Source organism: Anser anser (genome assembly GCF_964211835.1).
Source record: "Anser anser genome assembly, chromosome: 5".
In the NCBI taxonomy this organism is placed as follows: Eukaryota; Metazoa; Chordata; class Aves; order Anseriformes; family Anatidae; genus Anser; species Anser anser.
The window spans coordinates 32,036,698-32,056,038 of NC_139725.1; the positions used below are offsets into that span (position 1 = coordinate 32,036,698).

At 34.7% G+C, this 19,341-nt stretch overlaps 1 protein-coding gene across 4 annotated transcripts in view; it reads left to right on the plus strand.

Annotated features, from left to right (window-relative positions):
• Positions 1 to 19,341, plus strand: part of UBR1 (ubiquitin protein ligase E3 component n-recognin 1) — a 66,777-nt gene that overhangs the window by 11,594 nt on the left and 35,842 nt on the right. For 3 of the 4 annotated variants that reach the window (XM_083839232.1, XM_083839235.1, XM_083839233.1), the window contains 15 exons: positions 1,657 to 1,913; positions 4,434 to 4,512; positions 6,664 to 6,774; positions 8,766 to 8,896; positions 9,394 to 9,535; positions 11,257 to 11,319; positions 11,629 to 11,752; positions 13,604 to 13,711; positions 14,187 to 14,275; positions 15,059 to 15,157; positions 15,805 to 15,962; positions 16,603 to 16,702; positions 17,003 to 17,131; positions 17,944 to 18,127; positions 19,087 to 19,148. In XM_083839232.1, the coding sequence (XP_083695358.1) occupies positions 1,657 to 1,913; positions 4,434 to 4,512; positions 6,664 to 6,774; positions 8,766 to 8,896; positions 9,394 to 9,535; positions 11,257 to 11,319; positions 11,629 to 11,752; positions 13,604 to 13,711; positions 14,187 to 14,275; positions 15,059 to 15,157; positions 15,805 to 15,962; positions 16,603 to 16,702; positions 17,003 to 17,131; positions 17,944 to 18,127; positions 19,087 to 19,148 (1,836 nt within the window). The remainder of the gene's footprint in view (positions 1 to 1,656; positions 1,914 to 4,433; positions 4,513 to 6,663; positions 6,775 to 8,765; positions 8,897 to 9,393; positions 9,536 to 11,256; positions 11,320 to 11,628; positions 11,753 to 13,603; positions 13,712 to 14,186; positions 14,276 to 15,058; positions 15,158 to 15,804; positions 15,963 to 16,602; positions 16,703 to 17,002; positions 17,132 to 17,943; positions 18,128 to 19,086; positions 19,149 to 19,341) is intronic. The other variant, XM_083839234.1, reaches the window with a different exon arrangement.

Here is a 19,341-nt window from a genome sequence, read left to right on the forward strand (position 1 = left end):
TGCATTCTTCCATAACTTTGCAGTTCAAGGATCACTGTGATAAATCAAATAATGAACTACCTTGGGGTAATGTTAAGGTAGATTGGTGGCCAAAATACCGGTAGAAGCCTCAGGCTAAAGCTAAACATACTAGAAGAATAGTATTTATTATTCAAGTCATAAAGCAAATGTTTCATGTGATTAGAACACAGAACAAATCTCTTTTGACAGATTAGCAGTGGGTAGTGGATATTACTGTAAAGCTAGGCAGTCTTAATCTGATACCTTGTTTCTGTTTCTTTGGTTTGGATTTCGTGTAGTGTTTTTTTTGTACTTGTCTGTACCAGGTAGACACACAATTCTTCAGAAAACAAATGCAGTTTCTGTACGATATTTTGCAGATCTGGCTTTAAGAGTACTGGAGTTGCAGTACTTTGGACTGCATCTGTTGCAGTTTAATTTATTTTTTCAGTGTTAAAGAACTGTTCTTATGCAGGTAGCAGACCAGAGAGCTGTAGATCTATACATCTGGTATTTAATCCTTATCTCTGTCGATGCTGGGGTCAATCCATTGATTCGATTGATGTAGGTTTTATGTTAAGTCAGAAATCAGATTTTTATTTTTTGCCTTTTGTATATAATGTCATGCATTTTTGTCCTTTAAAAAAAGTTAAACGGTCAGCTTCTTTGAGGTTTCCCTCCAGTCCAAACTCTTCAGTGGTTGCTTTGCTCGTTTTCTACTTGCTGGCCTAGAGGAAGCTCCCCTTAGAGCTATTTGTGAAGTTGCATATATATTTTTTTCTTCCGAAAAAAGTCTTTGGGGATAAGTCAAGGTTGTATATGAAAAGAGTTTGTCCTTAGAAGGCTGGATGGGTGAATTTGTTATCTGATTTGAAGGGGGATGGGGGGGAAGCACTGTTTCTAAACAATGGGAATAATGTGAAAGAATATTCAGACTTGATGGATGAATACATCAATTGGAGAGAGCTGTTTGGAGAGCTAGAGTAGTTGCATGTGAAATTAGGGTCTTAGATTTTGGCCTGAGGTTTTTAACTTTCCTAATGTAAGTATGTTTCTTCTCTTAAAATACAATTTCACTTCTTCAGCCTGGTTTCCCAAGGATATTCAGTTTCTAAAATCAGTTGTGTTTCTTTCTCCCTCAGTAGCTTTATAACCCTGATGAGCAGTTCCAACAGAATTTTATTGGAGTGTAACAATTTCAAAGACAATTGGATATGTTTTGCGGCTATCAGCAGGCTAAGGAACAAATCCCAGATTTATTTATCTCCCAGCTAGGATAGGGAGGCCTCTGCTGCTGCTCTTCCCTTTTGCTGGCAGCTGAACAAACATCAAGATTTGTGTATTGGCTGGGCTGCAGACATGCATGTAGTTGAAAATTAATTAAGTACACTGGTAGCTCCACAGTAGCATAGCACTTGCCAACTTTTGCCTCATGGTATCCTTAACAGAAGACTTCAAGAAAACAGAGGTTACTGTGGTAGCTACTGAAAGGTGAGCAACAGGGAAATTTTTGGGAAACCATGCTTTCTTGAGTTTTATTGCTCACAGAACTGACTTCTGATATGGAAAAGAATTCTGGATTCACAGTAGAACTGCTTAATCCCATTTTCTGTATGTATTTCTTTATGCTTATCCATGGGTGTACTTTTCTTGCAGTGGTGTGACGAAAGATTCGACTTCCAAGCTACGTTTTTACAGTGCTTGGCAAAACATGTGCCAAATATTTACTCAGCTGAGATGGACCCCCTGCTGGAGAAACAAGAAGAAATGGTTCAGGCAGCAATACTCTACCCCCTGGAACGTTACTTGTTTGGGGAAGACCCAGATACATTTCTAGAGAAACTACAACAGAGTGAAACCTCACAGCTCTGCGGGAAGGTGTTCAAAGGAGGGGAGACAACATATTCTTGCAGGTAGGAATTGAAGGTGTGTTATTATGAATGTTTTCTTGTGAGATAATGCAGTAAGTGGATTTAATAAATTTAGTTGCTTTGCTAACTGATCGTTGCTTGTGTCATGGTAGGTCTTTACTTTTCTGAAGCAAATACTGCCATCAGTTTTCAAAACAGTGAAAAAAGTGAGCAAAATTGTGTATAAAAAGCAGGTTATGGCAGAGAAATAAGAAAGGAAATGGAAAGGATACTAAAGGTACTGAAAGCCATTGATTAAAAAGATGGGAATATAGGGTCTGATAGGGGTCTGTACCTGGGTCTGAGGGATAACAGGCATGAAAATCTGTGCACTATGCAATACTCAACCTTTCAGAGCCTGCATCGGAATCCAGCATTTTTGAGCATCCTCAGTCCTCTGCTCAAGCAATACCTGTGTAAACAATGGTCCTTTCTCTCCTTGTTTCTCCCTCTGGATTATGTTAAAAATGGCAACCTAATGATTTGGTATTATTTTATTCATTCACATGACAGATCTTTATGGTGGATTTAAAGTTTGCAACTGTTCTGGATGTTCATTAGTCTTGCTATGATGCAATTGTCATGGTTTGTAGTTTTCATTTTACTTTAAGCCTAGAAAATTGTAGCAGAAATGCCAGAAGAGTATCAATAAGGGTGAAGAATATTACTATGAATAAAAAATAAATAAATAAATAAAAAATCCAGCCATTAGAATTTAGGAAATTTCAAAAAGAAAGCTCTCTGTAAAAATAATTTGTGAATTACACTATTGGGTTTTAATCAGTTATGTACTATTATGCTTTTTCTATAAATAAGTTAGGCTTGTACATGAAAGGAAAGTGGTCTTTGAGTAAGTTCTTATATATTTGCTAGAATGTGTACACTTAACTGGACAGTGGGTTGTTGGACAGAACAAGAAGGACGTTAAAGTATTAGAATGAGTCCAGAGGAGGACCACAAAGATGGTCAAAGGGCTGGTGCACTTCTACGAAGACAGGCTGAGGGAGTTGGGTTTGTTCAGCCTGGAGAAGAGAAGGCTCTGGGGAGATCTTATAGCGACCTTTCAGGAAAGCTGGGGAGGGACTCTTTGTCAAGGGGTGTTGTGATAGGACAAGGAGGAATGGTTTTACACTAAAAGAGGGTAGGTTTAGATTAGATTTAAGGAGGGATACTGTGAGGATGGTGAAGCACTGGAACACGTTGCCCAGAGAAGCTGTGGATGCCCTGTTCCTGGAAGTGTTTAAGGCTAGGCTGGATGAGGCTTTGAGCAACCTGGTCTGGTGGGAGGTGTCCCTGCCTGTGACAAGAGGGGTTGGAATGAGGTTATCTTTAAGGTCCCTTCCAACCCAAACCATTCTGTGATTCTATGATTGGGTGAAGGAAAAGGATGGTCAAGGCATCTGTTTAGTATTGCTGAAACAGAAATAATCCTGTTAGTAGCCGTGCAGGGTTCTTGTATGACAACAGGCAGAGTGACAAAGATGTATCTCTCGGGGTTATCTGTTTTTTTTTTTTACTTCCTGTCTTGCAACAGTGTAGTAGTATTTATGAGATACTGTACTTATACTGCAACTGAAGTTAAATATGTTTGCTTTAGGCTTTTAAAATGCTAAAAATAATATGCTCTGAAACATTAAAATCTGAATGTATTGAATTGGACATTCAAATACGTCAGGCGCTTCTGGCTTATTTTTTCTGTCTTTTAGCTCACATTGCAGTAGGTTTATGGTAATGAGTGGTAGTGAGCCATTAAACTGTTGTAGTGAAGATTATCATCGGAAGGTTTGAGAGGAAATTGACTCTGTAATCAGAATTATACTATTTTAGTTGTAAGGAAGGCTTGAACTAAGTAGTGAAGAATGGCATAAAATGAAGATTGATGTGTTATCAAACACATCATTCATATTTTGCTTAGAATGACACAGCATTTAAAGAAAGCATGACCATGTTTGAGGGTGAAAAAAAGCAATATAAAGCTTAAATGCATATGGAGCACAGAATTGCACACGTGAATTGTAATTGCTTTTTTGTTTTTTTTTCAGGTATGAGTGCTTTACTGAAACTGTTAAAATTAAATCTTAGAGTATATATTCTTCAGTTCAATTTGTAAAGGAGTTCTACTTTAGATATTAACTTTTAACTGTTTATAAAAAGTTTCAGAGGTAACCTGGCATAAATGTAGCATAGCAAACTAGCTACAATTGCTGGAAACCATAGTAAAGGGAACTTAAGAGTCAATCTTGTTTTTTTTTTTTTTAATAGCTGTTCATTCCTGGTGAAGATATAAATGTTAACAACAAGTTTTAAAAAGTGGAAATAAAGCATGTTTCTAATGGAATTTGAAATGGCAGGTATTTGGTTCAAGCCTAAAAAAATGGATTTCATACTTCTGTGATGTGGAATAGCCAATGTTTTTCTAATTTGAACCTGTTGTTAATCTCAGTTTTCAGAATAACATTTTCTTTTGTGTGCAAGAGTTGCGTGTTTGTTTTAGCAAGTTTTCCGATTACCTTTTTTTTGCAGAGACTGTGCAGTTGATCCAACTTGTGTACTCTGTATGGACTGCTTTCAGAACAGCATTCACAAGAACCACCGGTACAAGGTACGAATATCTTAAGAAATTTTACTCGTAGATTTAGAAAAGATTTTACTTGAAGATATAGGAAATTGCATATAAACTAATAATTTTCATTCAAGAAAAAATCTAATTTACTCATCAGTTCAATCTTTCTCACATTTCTAACTACATAAAGCCTCTTTAAAGAACAGTAAGTTTATAAGTTAAGAAAATCAAAGGGTAGGAAGTGTTTATGAATGCATATGTTGTTGTTCTCTTTGGCAACATCACATAGTATATGCCAGAGCAAAAAGCTGTGACTGAAGATGACAGTCCTATTGCAAGTCCTTTTCAGTACTATATATACAAGAGTACATTCTGTTTGGAAATTTAGAATGGATGTGTCTACAGAGACCGTTATTTCATTGCTTCTATCACTGATGCAGTCTCCACGTTTCCACTGTTTCTCTATTTCGATATCCATAAACTACTTCAGGCTTAGAGCATGGACTATAAAAGTTAAAAGGAATGTTAAGCATCAGCTTTTTAAGGAGTTTGTTGTGGAACTTGATCATCTCTTTCTGATATCCTCTTGATTCTCTTTGAGACAAATCTGTGTTATCTTTGAGAGAGTCCCATGCTTTAACTACAGAAAGATCTTTTAAATAATACTTCACTAAGTCTTTGCCTAAGCTGTTGTCTACTGTTTGCTTTGTAGGCCCGTTGTTTGCTTGCCCTCCACACTGATACCTCTTAATTTTAATAGTGTTGGAAGCCAAAACAGAGAACAGCAGTGTTTATTTTTAAAGCTGGTCTAATTCTGCTGCAAGGAGTGAGGAAAATGTACAGAAACATGTATTCAGTTATCCTTCACCACTGAAAACTGGGTTAGATTTTTTTGTGTTTTTTCATTTTATTAATTGGCATTGTCTGTTTCAGAGATTTGCCCTACTTGTACTATGAATTGGTCATAAATCCCCTTTAAGCGCATATGTTTCACTGAGAGTTTGGAAGAACGTCCCAGCAATCCCGAAATTATTGGGGAAGAAATGAAATATTCTACTCCTCTGCATAAGTCTACTGATCTGAAAATGTGTTGTAAATATTTATTCAAAGATGTACAAAGCTGCCTTGCTTATGCAAAACTTCCATATACCTGTGTGAACACTCATAGTTTACGGAGGAATAAGACGGTAACCCAGGAAAACAGCCAGTAATGATTACACAGCAATTTGGAATCACAGCTGAGTTGAGATGCCAGTTTGGTATCCTGTTGTCTTTTCCATATTTTTCAGTAACTCAAGACTGTTTTCTTCAGGCAAAACAGCAGCCTGGAAATAGTAGCAGTTGTGCTGCATTTTCATTTTAAAGACATGATTTAAAGAACGCAGATTGTATTCTTCAAATGTTTATAGAATAATTTAGGTTGGAAGGGACCTAATGAGGTCACCTAGTCAATCTCCTGCTTGAAGCTTGTCTAATTAGATCAGGTTATTTTAAAACACATCAAGTAAATAATGAATTTTTGAATGTTTTTTATTGGGTCACTTAGTGTTTTTATAATTATTTTAGAATTGGGGTTTTAGAGTAAGCTATGGATAATTATTTTTGCCTGAGTTTCATCTGAACTTTCTGCCAAAATGAAGAGTCAGTGTTTCTGCAAGTGTAATTAATGTGAGGTTAAAGTTGCAAGAATGTATTTAGATGCTGATTAGGTCTTATTTTCTTTGGTTAGGACTAGAGGTACTACTAAGTTGTAGTACCTGTTTAATACACACATCTTCTAAAATTATTTTTTAACTTTTCTGAGTAATTTGTAAAGATGGTGTTGAGCATCACCCCTATAATTTTGCTAGGAAGCCCAGAAATACTATTTTGCCATTTATGAAATGCTTATTCATTAGGCATGTTTTTTCATCTACCTCTTGTTAGATTTGTTGAAGATGCAACAGCAACTGTATTTTCCCATTTATTTCCTGCTCAAAAAGTTTCTATTTTTTCCTTTGCTTCTCTGACAACTTTTCTAGCTAAAAAAAAAAAAATAAATTAGTTGTGGTAAGTCTGCAGTTTACACAGGCACCCTTGTATTTTGTAGGTAGGTATTTATACTTGTGTTTGACTTAAATATTGCACGTTTTTGTTTGTGTCTCATTGTTCATGTACATATTTCATGACTGAAATTCATGCCTTTTACAGATGCATAGTTCCACTGGAGGTGGGTTTTGTGACTGTGGGGATACGGAGGCATGGAAGGCTGGACCAGTGTGTACTAAACATGAGCCTGGAGCATCAGGTTCTCCAAAAGAAGTAAGAATTTTGCTTAAAGTGAAAGAATAAATATTGTAAATATTAGGAATTCTGGGACTTATACAGGAATAATCTTTTTTTCTTTCTATAAAAGTACGTATCATATGATTCATGTGGCAGGTCCAATTGAGTTGAATGAGGATTTCCTTGGTGAAGGTATTTATTGGGGTAAAACATATATCGTCTCCAAACAAAAAGTAAAAACAATAGAGCAGCTCCAACAGCCTGTCTCATCCATTTCTGTCTCTGATTCTGAATAAAAATGTCAGTGTCTCACTTTTCTTTATCTGTACTATTCAGCTATTATTTACAAATAGATTACTATTGGATAGTTTAGTTACAGTACTCGATTTTGATGATGCTTTTTTCCCCACATTACTGTGTTACTGAACAATTTTTTTTCTCATTTACTTCTGGTGAGCTTTCTGTCACTAGCACTGGAAAATAAGTCTCTGTGGTTTAAAACCGACCTCAAACTAGGATTTCTCATGCTTATTGTACCTCAGAAAGCAGTACGTTAAAAAGAAATACCCCATCTTGAAAGCCATTTTCAAAAAGAATGTCAGCAAATATGTTGCTTCAGGTATTTTTTTCCTGAGTTTTGCATTCTATTCTGACATGATTAGGAGAAAAAATTAGTTATGATACGAGGTGTACATTAGTTGAATACAGGTTTAATTTGGATTTTTGTAAGGATGCAAAGTGTTCTCAGTTTTGCACAGCTTGTATGCATGTATGCAATATGGCCTCAGAAAAACAATCCTTTTAAGAGTCATCTGTTCCCTATTTATTATAAATTGTCTTTGCTAAGCCAGAAATAATAATAATTAAGAAACAAACAAACCAAACCAAACAAACAAAACCACTTTTTGCCTGAATATATCCTTGATATCCTTGAAAACTGAGGAATTTTAAAAATTTGTCAGAGATGAGATGGAAAAAAAACCTACCTTTCTAGGCACGTTTGGTTTAAATAACAAATTGGCCGTGAGTTATTTTAAACCTTGCTATCTGAAACATAAGTTGTTTATTCTTCAACAAACTTGTTTCTTGAAGCGTACTTGAAGCATGGATTATTATGCGTTTTGGAGGCATAATTTGAGCAAATTCTTTTACCCTTTCAATTTATATTAGATGTATCTTAATTTCATTCTATTGTGACATTTATTAATAGAGATTTCATTGGAGATCTCATTTCATCAATTAAATGTTCACCTAAGTGAAAAGTATTTAGCCAAGGTATTTGCAGTCTTAATTACAAAGATCTATCACGAACGTATTCAAAATTATGTACACAGTGATATTTATATATCATGATTTCATTGGCAGACCTTTTAGATTATATATTTGACCACAAGTTTTTCTTCTAATGCTTAGCAGGTCTGTTTTTCAGAGCTTTGTAAGCAGTTTTTTATGTTAATGCATTTACACTTCTCCTCTAGTACATTGCATTGTATGGACACAACAGAATTTTACTTGATCTTTTTTTTAGCAGTCATAAATGGGTAGATGTCACTGCATGGTTGATTCAGGAGCTTTTCAAGAGTGTCATTCTTAGGTATTTCTGAAAGAAAGGGAGTTATGTTTCCTCAGATGATTCTGTTCAAGGAGTATCAAATATTTGGGAGAAAACCTGTAAAAGTAAGCAAAGCAGGAAAAAAAACAGATTTGGACTGCAAACTTTATAATATCATCAGGTGTACAGAAAGCTTTTTATCAGCTTTTTAAGAAATTGAAATTTACTAAAACATTTGGTGAGGCCTTTCACAGCCTAGATTAAAAATGAGTGAAATGAATGATGAAACTCTTGGAATACTAAGGAGAACCCTTGGGATGAAATCATTTTAAAAAGAATTTAGGTGCGATGAATTTGCCTCAAAATCATGAAAAGTATTATTTCCTGAAATTTTTCTAGTAATAAGGTATCCTACCAGCCCTTCTTTAATTTTTAAAATTTCTTTTGCATATTGATGTTATCACCTGTTTTACAGAATTCTGAATGTCAGTTAAATGAAGAAGTTATGGAACACTCTAGGAGGGTGTTTCCTTCCGTGATAAAATACATGGTAGATATGCTTATATGGGAAGAAGAGAAGGAACTGCCTCCGGAGCTCACAATTAGGTAAGGAGCATTTCAAACTTTCTCTCTGAGGTGTTAAAAATTTTGGTTCTTTTTTTTGGGCCTGTTGGCATTACTACATTCATGCAAACTTATTAGTGCCTGAAGCTCTGTAAACAGAGGAATTTTGACCTACAATTATACTGAGAAAAATGTTTGATAGTTTATGGAAAAAATAGTGTGTGTGATTGTGCTCCAAATGGAAAAAAGACTGTTCTGTGTCAGGTTAAAATGACAAATGGGATCATAAAATGGCAAAGGGAATAATAATAGAATATTCAGGTAATGTAAATCTCTTTTGTACTTGGTATATGGTTTATGCAGATTTTTCTGGTACATATGGTAAGGGAGTTTTGGGATGTGTCTTTAACATGAAGAAAAAGCTTGATTTTTGTTATAGATTTCTCTCAAGCTTTTAAGTAAGATGTTGCTTATATTGGATAGGATGTTATTTACATTTTTATTTTCAGTTGTATGATGAAATATTGGCTTTTTCCCAGTAGAGAGAAGGTAGACAGCTACTACTGTGTCCTTTTCAATGATGAACATCATTCTTATGATCACGTCATCTATAGCCTTCAAAGAGCACTCGGCTGTGAACTTGGTGAAGCCCAGTTGCATACTACTGCCATAGATAAAGAGGTTAGTACATTCTGGATGTGTGAAAAGGTCACTTTTTAATTGTTAGGAAGGGCCACTATAGTCTTTTGATCGTAGAATCTTCCTTTCTGGGACACGGGAGATCAAGGAGAGACAAAGTCATGTTGCAGAATAATTGTTAATCAGCACTTGTAGAAGTATGCCATTCTTCAAGAAAGTTTTAAAACTATATTAATTTTTTCTTCTTGAGAAGGGAAAGAGCTGATTTGCCTGAAGTTGTTCCTTTTGTGTTTGACATATTTTCTTTACTCCTATTCTTTTTCTTTTCAGATGAGATGTTCTTTAGACAAATACTGTTAAAACATTAAAGGCAGTAATATGCGTATTCAGTTATATTTAATGAGAACTGTTGAGACTAATGAGAATTTTGCAAGGCTTAGTGTTTTTCCTGGCTCAGACTTCATGCGAGAATCTTAAAGCTTTAAATTAAGCAAATAAAACTAGGAAGAATCCATGAAGGAATGTGGGCAAACCTGTCAATTTTACTATTTTGTTTTTCAAACCAGTGTCCCATTTAATGTAAATATTAAGGTTTATTCACACCTCTAGTGGAAGGTGTCCATGCCCATGGCAGGGGGGTTGCAATTCGATGATATTTAAGGTCTCTTCCAACCCAAACCTTTCTATGGTTCTTTGGTATTTTACCTCCTGGGATGTGGGGGAGAAGCATGTTCAGTGCGTGGCTTAACTGCAGCTGTATTTTCTTTAACCTCACAAAAATATAAAACTTAGGTATTTGCACCCACAAACTATATTTTTCTGTAGCTGAGTATGTATTTGATGTATATTTAGCTATAGAAGATCTTAATAATATTAGAATTCTTTTTTAGTCTATAAACAGTGTTTTCTTTTCATGTCTTTCTTTGTTTAGGTAATGGAAATTTAGTTGCATTCTATTTGTAGTTGCTTTGTCAGTCCTATGTAATTACAAGGTTTGTCTTGTAGTTACAAGGTTTGTAAAATATGTACCAGGTATGTAACCATATATGATTTATAGAGAAACTTTAAAGGTTACATTTGATGTTCTTTGAATTATAAGGGTTTGTTTTGATTGAAGCCTGGAGTTTAGATCCAGTGTTGATCAGACATCTTACAAAGCACCCAATACAGCTTAGGACTAGGTCATATTGTTTAGTTTGTAACAGATCCACAACATACAGCTACTTCCTCACATGCGTAATTCCACTTTGTAGAAAACTTGTTTTCGAAGTCCATACCTCTGATAGCCATTGACTGGAACTTGAGAACTAAGCTGATGCTGTTCTTGGCTTTATTGAAAGAACTATAAAACCATACTTTTAATTTATCCTCCTATTCTTTAACAGGAATAAGAAATAGTAGGAAAGATTTTAGAAAAGCAATTCAGGATTGAGTGTATTTTGTGTTATGAAGAAAGGTGATCTGGCTTTTAGTTATAGAATTCTGTGGAAATGCATCTTGTCTGTTTTACCCTGTATATGCATTTTCATTATCAAATAGTATTGATATATCAAAAGTTCACATTAGGATGTTCCATTGCTAATTCAAATAATTATCTTTAGGAAAAAAAACCAGTTAATTTTGATTTGCTTCTAGATGTCTAAAAGCACTGTAAGTGATGTTGGTCCCAGTTTCCACAAACAATAAAACATACCCAGGATCAGGCTTGTGATTATTTGGTTCTGTTTTAAATTGTTCCTGTATTCAATATTTTCTTTAAACAGGGTCGGAGAGCTGTTAAAGCAGGACGTTATGCCTCTTGTCAGGAAGCAAAAGAAGAAATCAAGGTAACTTCCTAAAATATTTACTCATTTAAAAAAAAATCAACCTCATCATTATTACTATCAAAGACTTGTCTGTTGTACAGTCTTAAAGTTATTATTTTCATGCATTTATAGCCTGTCTGTGAATTTCTTAAAATTGAACTTATCCTATCACGTTTGGTATGGATGCATGTCTTCAGAAAAGAAACATGATAATTTATTTTTTGCTAGGGTTTGCTGTTAACATGTGCTTGGGGGAGGTAATGAATGTTGGAGACAAAAATGGAAATTCCTGTTATCTTTTATATCTGCTAATTCTTACCTGATTCCTAGAGGCATTCTGAAAATGTTTCTCAGCGACCACTTCATGTGGAGGTTCTGCATGCTGATGTTATGGCTCACCAGAAGTTTGCCTTGCGCCTTGGCTCTTGGCTGAATAAACTCATGAGCTATTCACGTAAGTATAACTTTGTTAGAACGATGCCATGTCAGAATTTTAGTGAGTAATTTTTTCAAAAATTTCTCTTTAGCACTGTTATATGTGATACCCCCTTATAAAAATACGAGCTTTCTCGTTTCCTCCAGAATTTTTTTCATCCCCAGTTTCGGCATCACATGCCCTATTTTGGTGACTTCTTTTGCTTGAAAGCTGCAGTCCCAGGTACTGGTGGAAAGCTGCAGAATATCTCTGTCAGTGAAAGCATACATCTTCTACTTGAATTAATTCCTGCGTCAGGTCTGATAGCTGTTAATTAGACACTATCAGTTAAAGAAACAACAAGAAAATAAAAAAAGGCTTAGTTTAAAAATTGGTGCAGTAGTGGAAATATTATTTTAAACTCATAGATTGCTCTGGTGCTTGATGACATGTCTGGTTTTAAAGAAGATTACGCTTAATTTCTTGGCTGAATCTGTCTAATTTTGATTAATGTTGTGTTTTGTCATATCTGTGTTAAGCCAAACTAAAGCCATTATAAAACTTTTCACCTTACAAGCATGCATAGATTAATCTCTACTCACTGCTTTGATATGTTAAATCTGTGGGTCTGTTTTAGCCTCTGTTGTAAGGTTAGATAATAAAGTGGATTTTTTATCTTTTTCTGAATGCTTTCTTCCTTTTCAATCTTTCCCTTAAAATACAGATATCAGAATTGTATTTTTTTTCTTCTCGCAATATATATATATTATAAATTTTAGTTATTTCCAACTATGCATCTATTTCACTGATTGTTTTGTTGCTGGTTTGAGTTCCCCAACCTGTTCTTTTGATCAGTACAAATTCCTGACTGTGTAATTGTTTATTTCAAGGTGTCTAGTGAAGTACTCTGAAAGCTTGTTTCTTATCCACATTTTTCTTTCTAGATAACTTTTCTTAGTTTTATGAAGTTACTGCATTTAAAATACCAACTGACAGCTAGGTGTTGACTCATCAGTATGAGTGTAGACAAGTCAATGTCAGTGCCCCAGCAAATCCTGAGAATTTTAGTTTTTTTGCTGATGAGATGAGCTAAAATCAAAAAAGTCTCCCATGTTGTGTGCAGCATTTTGGCCCAGGAAATTGTTGTAGGTTAACTGGTGCTTTAATATGTTTTATGTAAGTCTTCAAGCACAAACATTGAAGTGTAACGCTCTTCCTGTCCTTGCTCTTCTGGATTGTATTTGTAAATGTTTGGAGAACCTGATATTCTGTACTCAGCTGGAACTTTTTGGTAGTCTGATGGTTCCTGTTTCTTTCCTGGTTTTGCTTCATGTGGTAGAACAGCAACTGAAAAACGTTCTTTACAATTTGTTTCCATGCTGTCAGAAACTTCATTCTGATCCTTCTGAAATTTTGAATGTAAGAGCTCATTTCCAAACTTTAGTAACCCGTGGGGACTCCGATGTGTTGATCCAAAAAACTGCTTCATTAAATACTGTATTGACTGATAGGTGAAAAAAGTGCAAAATAATGTCCTGAAATCCTAGGAAAGATTGCATTGCAGGGACCTTGGCCTAGTCTGTGCATTTCTGTGCCGGCATAGTAAGAATCTGCTTTGCAAAGTTGTCTAAATGCTGTTCATTTTAAAATATTCTTCTTCACTGGATCAATTTAATAAAGTGAGCAAAAATAATAGGAGAAAATTAGTAAAGATGGTGTATGTAGGAATATGTCCACTGAGAGGGCCAGTTAAGAACTAATTTATAATTAAGTGCCTTTTTTTCCTTTTTTCCCTTCTTAAGAACAGAATTCCATAGTTCTCTTCTCATTGGTTTGTGTCATTTAATTGTCAAAGCATTCTTGTATAAATGACTCGTTTTATCCCTATAGGTGACTTTCGACAGATCTTTTGTCAAGTATGTCTCAAAGAAGAAACAGGATCTGGAAAGCCGTGCTCCATAAGCAAGTTGATGCTTTGGGATGCAAAACTTCATAAAGGTTGGTGTATCCATCTTCCTACAAGCTGAAGAGGCAAATTCAAATTCATCTTTTATGTATTTAACCAGTGTGTAAAAATAAGTGTTATGCATGTGGCGCTACATTTCTTTATAGTTTTCATATTATGCTTTCTGATACAGCCTTTATTTTTAAGGCTGAGATAATTGATATTTTGGGTACTTACTTGCCTTCTAATTTTTTCCTGCTTTATGTATTTTGAACAATCTTTTCACAAAATGTAGCTTAAATGTGAGTGACTTGACGCTTGATGTATTTTAAATAGATACCTTTAAGTGTTAAAAGTAAGAGAGATGATATGAATGACTTAGCCCATATACTTCATAACTATTTCAAGGCTTTTAATGATTTTTAATTACCGTTTCCTTAATCTGTTTGTTTTCCACAAAAAGCTACTTTTTTTTTTTTTTTTTTTTTTTTACAATAAAGTGAAGTAAGGTGTACTGGTTCTTAACAGGGGCAAGGAAGGTTCTTCATGAACTTATCTTCAGTAGTTTTTTCATGGAAATGGAATACAAAAAACATTTTGCTGTGGAATTTGTAAAGGTAAATTATTATTTGCTTCTTATGCTATGAGTTTTTATTAGATTTGTAAAGTTTCCCCAAAACCTAATAATTACTTCAATAAAAATAAGTTATGAACAAGAAGAGCTTCAGCTACTAGTTCAGTGTTTAAAGAGTGTATTAAGTCCTGTGTCAGTTTGTTCCTTATGATCATGCAAGATGCATATTATGAATGCAGTATTGTTAGTGTTATCTGTATAGTTTGAAATAGCACTTAGAGTGCAACTGGTCAGTCTTTTTATGAAATAGATGCAATAGTTAAGAGAGACAGAATGTAAGACCAGGATTTTTTTTACTGTTATGAGGTTTTAATTTTAATGAAGATGACTGACACTTCATGGTTTTCCCGGGACTGAAACAGAACAAATGAGGACTTAATTATTCATTGTACACTTCTGTAGACAGCTGTTGAGTAACTGTCAATGCAGTTCACTAGAAAAGGAGGAAGACTTAGTTTATAATAATTTAATGTCTTCATTGATTCTTTTTTCAGATACTTAATTTCTTGGAGAAAATTAGTTGTAGGAGATTAAAAAAAAAACTTTGCAGTCTGGCAGAGCAGTTAATTTTGTGTTTATCTTCAGTGCTAAGGTCACATGTTAAAAACGCTGTTGCATTGAGAACCTTGTGGCATTTTTATTTGAGCTGCTTCTGTTAGAAAGGAAGAAGGACACTTGAAATATAATTCTTGCAAATAAAAAGTGAAACATTTTAAATTAAACCTTGTTTTATTTATTTAATTTCCCCAATATTCTCTTTTCCCAGTATTACAAAGCATTGCAGAAAGAATACATCAGTGATGATCATGACAGAGTTCTCTCTGTGACAGCACTCTCAGTTCAGATGTTCACTGTACCTACTCTGGTATGTGTAGCCTGTCTACTCTAGGAATGTAAAGTAAACGTAAGAATTGCTAGCAGTGCCACATGCACTGTGTGGTACTGTACTTGACAGAGTCTTTATACATTGCTGAGTTGAAAATGAATGATTTTGACTTTTAAGGTCAATATGAAAGCATGAGCCTGAGTTTATGTGAGAATCTATTACAGAAGATAGAGGGAATGCAAGTAAGTGGAAGTTCTAGGCAGCAACATTCTCTGTATTAACTTTGTATGTTGAATTTACTCTTCGTGTTAACCTTCTTAAGTAGCGTTAAAAACTTCTTTGGTGTCAAAAAATGATTAAATGCCTTTTTGTGTGAGTGAAATATGTTAAGTCCTCTGGGGATAAAAGTAGCATACCTGTATTTTTAAAGGTTATATGTTTCTTTCAGTCCTTTTCTATGTGATCTCTCTGGAAAGAATGGTATGTCCGTTAGATTGTTGCTGTCAAAGTAAATAAAATGTGCCAAGTTAATACAAATCATTTTCATACATAATAAATACTATGAGAGCTTTTGTAGCTTTTACAAAATTTTTAGTTGACAAATACTGGATTCAAAAGAAACAAAACATGACTGTTCTCTCCAACAGAAATAGGGAAGAAAAATGTTTTCATTTTAATTCTTGTAGGCCCGCCATCTTATTGAAGAGCAAAGTGTAATTACCACTATTACAGAGACACTCCTAGAAGTCCTTCCAGAGTATCTAGACAAAAATGACAAGTTCAACTTCCAAGGCTACAGCCTGGACAAACTGAACCGGGTATATGCAGTAATATATGACCTAAGGTAAGCATAAAGTCAAGAAGCTTGAACAGTTCTTAAAAAACTGGAAGTAGGATGAGGTGTTCCAGTTCAGGAATCTGATGATAAAACTGCTTAAAAAAAAAAAAGAGCAAAACCAGCCAAACCCCCAATTCCTCCCCCCTGAAAAATACAATGGAATTCTAAGGTTTTATTTTTAAGTGGAAAGCTGAACATTTTTAAATACTAAAACTATATTCTGTATAGACAGTTTTTTAATGATTCTCACTGATATTATTTCAAATAACAATCTTGTTAACAAAATACATCTATTCTGAGACAGTATGGGAAATTTGGCTTCTATTCACTATCATTCTGGGAAAGCTGTATAATCTTCATTTGCATGGTGTTTTCCAGCCTTAAAGGTCCCAAGTTACTCTTGCTCAATGAACTGAATAACGTAAAAGCAAAACACCCAAAATATCTTGGACTTCAGGTTCTGATAATTTGAAATAATGGAGTTGCACCAAGCACCCCTAGTATTTGGTGAAAACTAAAGGAAGAGTTTGAGGTGGGGAGAGTGATGTAATTTGATGGTGTTGAATATTACAATTAATACTTAGAATTCAAAAATAAGCAGAAGAGAAATCTGAGCAAAAGAAGATAATGTTTTCTTTGGGGACAGGTATGTCTTAATCAGCAAACCTACAGTATGGACAGACCGTCTGAGGGAGCGATTTTTAGAAGGATTTGTTTCTTTCCTAAGGATTTTAACTTGCATGCAGGTACAAAAATTTACATAATATCTTTCTAATTTGCTGTTATAAAGATACCACAATGCTTTTGTTTGCTCATCTTTTTGTCCATAGCAATATTGTGGATATAAACATATGATTAAGGTAATAAATTCTTCAATCCTGTCTTGGGTGGGTGAAAAAGTAATGTTTACTTTATAGAAGTAATGTCCATTAATTTTAGGTACATCTGAACAATCTGTATTTTACCATTTGCTTATGAGATTTTCTGTTGTTTTAAGCCTGTGATCAGTGATCTAGCTTGAGTATTTTGTGGCATCTCTATTTCAGGGAATGGAGGAGATAAAAAGACAGATCGGTCAGCATATAGAGGTGGACCCTGACTGGGAAGCAGCCATTGCTATACAGATGCAGCTAAAGAACATTCTCTTGATGTTCCAAGAATGGTGTGCCTGTGATGTAAGCAGATTGGTTATCTGGGGTTCTTACACACATGCCTTTTGTGAATATTACCGAGGAGTTTTTAAGTAGTAGCTTTTTAAAGAAGCTCAGTGTTGTGCAATACAGGCTTCCACAAAAAAAAAAAAAGGCTGAAAGCATTAATCTGCGGTATGACACTGAGAAAGGGGATCCCAGGATGTAATTTGGTTGACAAAACTGTACAGTATCAGACAAATCACAAAGAGGAAGTACTTCTCACCGTTCGATACTTTATGTATTAGGTTCATAGTGAACTGTCAGTTTGAAAAATTTGAAAGCATATGGTGTTCATTTTTAATTGCTAAAGTGGAAGGCAGAAGCTTTGCAGTAATTGTGTGATTACCCTGTAAATTGTCTTACTCAGTACTGGAGTTGAGCTCTGTGCTGTGGGAAAGGAGACTGTAAAAATCTTATTTTTAAGTTGTTTTGGGGTGAGTTGCTATTATTTTTAGTATGGAGAGAAAGGAGGAACTACAACTACAATCAGGAACTTATGATGCAATTTGGAGTACAAACTAGGCAAACTGTTAAAATTGTTCAGCTCAAATAAGTGCATAGATATCAGTGTTTGACAGAGTAGCTCTTTGAACAGAAGCATATTCTTAGTTAGCTTTAGCTTCAGCTGATGCTCCATTGCTCCAGTCCAGTACTTCTCAGTACTAGGAAACAGTAGTAATTATGGTGTGGATTTGTAGTAACTGTTTGCTCCTTCAGAAAAAAACAGGTGAGCAATTTTAGTGCATATTTCATCATTTTTGAATATAACTCAATGCATTTGTTTTAAATTCAAGGAAGAGCTGTTGCTGAGGGCCTACAAAGAATGTCATAAGTCTGTGATGAGGTGCAGCACAAACAGCAGCCGCTTACGGGAAAAGACAGCATTTCACTTGTGTGGCCATACTCTGGAGAGCAGACCTTACAGAGTGTCCTTAGATCCTGTCAGCATACATTTACCGCTGTCTAGGACTCTTGCAGGTAGGTGGTGTTTCTTTGTTCTGTTAGCTATTTGAATTAGGTTTCTCATCTGCCTCATTTCTTTTTTCTAGAAAGCATTTAGATTAAATGCTTCACAGATCAGTTGCTATCTGACTTTCTGGCGCTTTTACAATCAGGTTACCTTGTTCCCCAGATACCCATAAGGGAAAAATTTTTTCGCAAAAAAGCGCTTGCTGTGTAGGTTGGAGGATATTTTTTACACAGGAGAGAGTGAAGAAAGCAGACAAGAAGGAATCATTTTATATTTTAATAATATAACATTACATCTTGAGTTTTCTCTAAACTATTTGAATTTCTGTTTCTATTCCTACTTAAAATGCCTAAATGAACAGTCATCACTTCTGTATCTCAAATTTATTTTCCACCTGTATGTATTTTAAGCCTGTTAAAATGCCCCTTCTAAAAGACATACGTTTGCAGCATTCCAGGACAGATTTCCAGTCAGAATACAAAGAACCACAGCGGTGGGTGATCACCACTTTCTCTACAATACAAACAAAATCATACACTGTTGTTAAGCTGCAGATTCTTCTTCACATCATTTGCTACCAAGAATATAGCAAAGATGGTAATCTGTTAAGCCTTGTAGTCTAGAAATTCTGTTGTTACTGACATTACGCAATTTAAATGTGAAATTAAAAGCTTGTTAATACTATTTATCTCTTCCATGTAAATGACTTAAATTAATTCATTAAATGAATAAATTTATTAATAAAAAGGATGAATTCTAAGACTGGTAAGAACTGTTGTGATAATGTAATAGATCTTCTATCTTAAAAAAATAAAATTATAATAATGGCAGTAACAAATCTTTCCTAAATAAACTTTAACTTTTTCTTTTATTTCTCTGAGTTGCAGGCAGTTTAGCTAACTTTTGGAATTGGTTGGAAGACAAACTTGAATGAATTTGATACATTTTTTTCCTATTTGTTTTGTAGGTCTTCATGTACGATTAAGCAAGACTGGAAGAATATCAAGATTACATGAATTTGTTTCTCCTGTAAGATATACTTATTCAAATGCTGCTTGTGATTTATACTCTGGGAAGGAGAAAGCTTAAAATTATATCTTAAAACTTTCATAACAGGTTATTTTGCAACTTGGAACATGTCTTTGTTTATTAAGACCTACGCTTAAAAATCACTGACTGACTTATTTTTCCTTCCTTCTTTCCTTCCATCTTTCTGTCCATT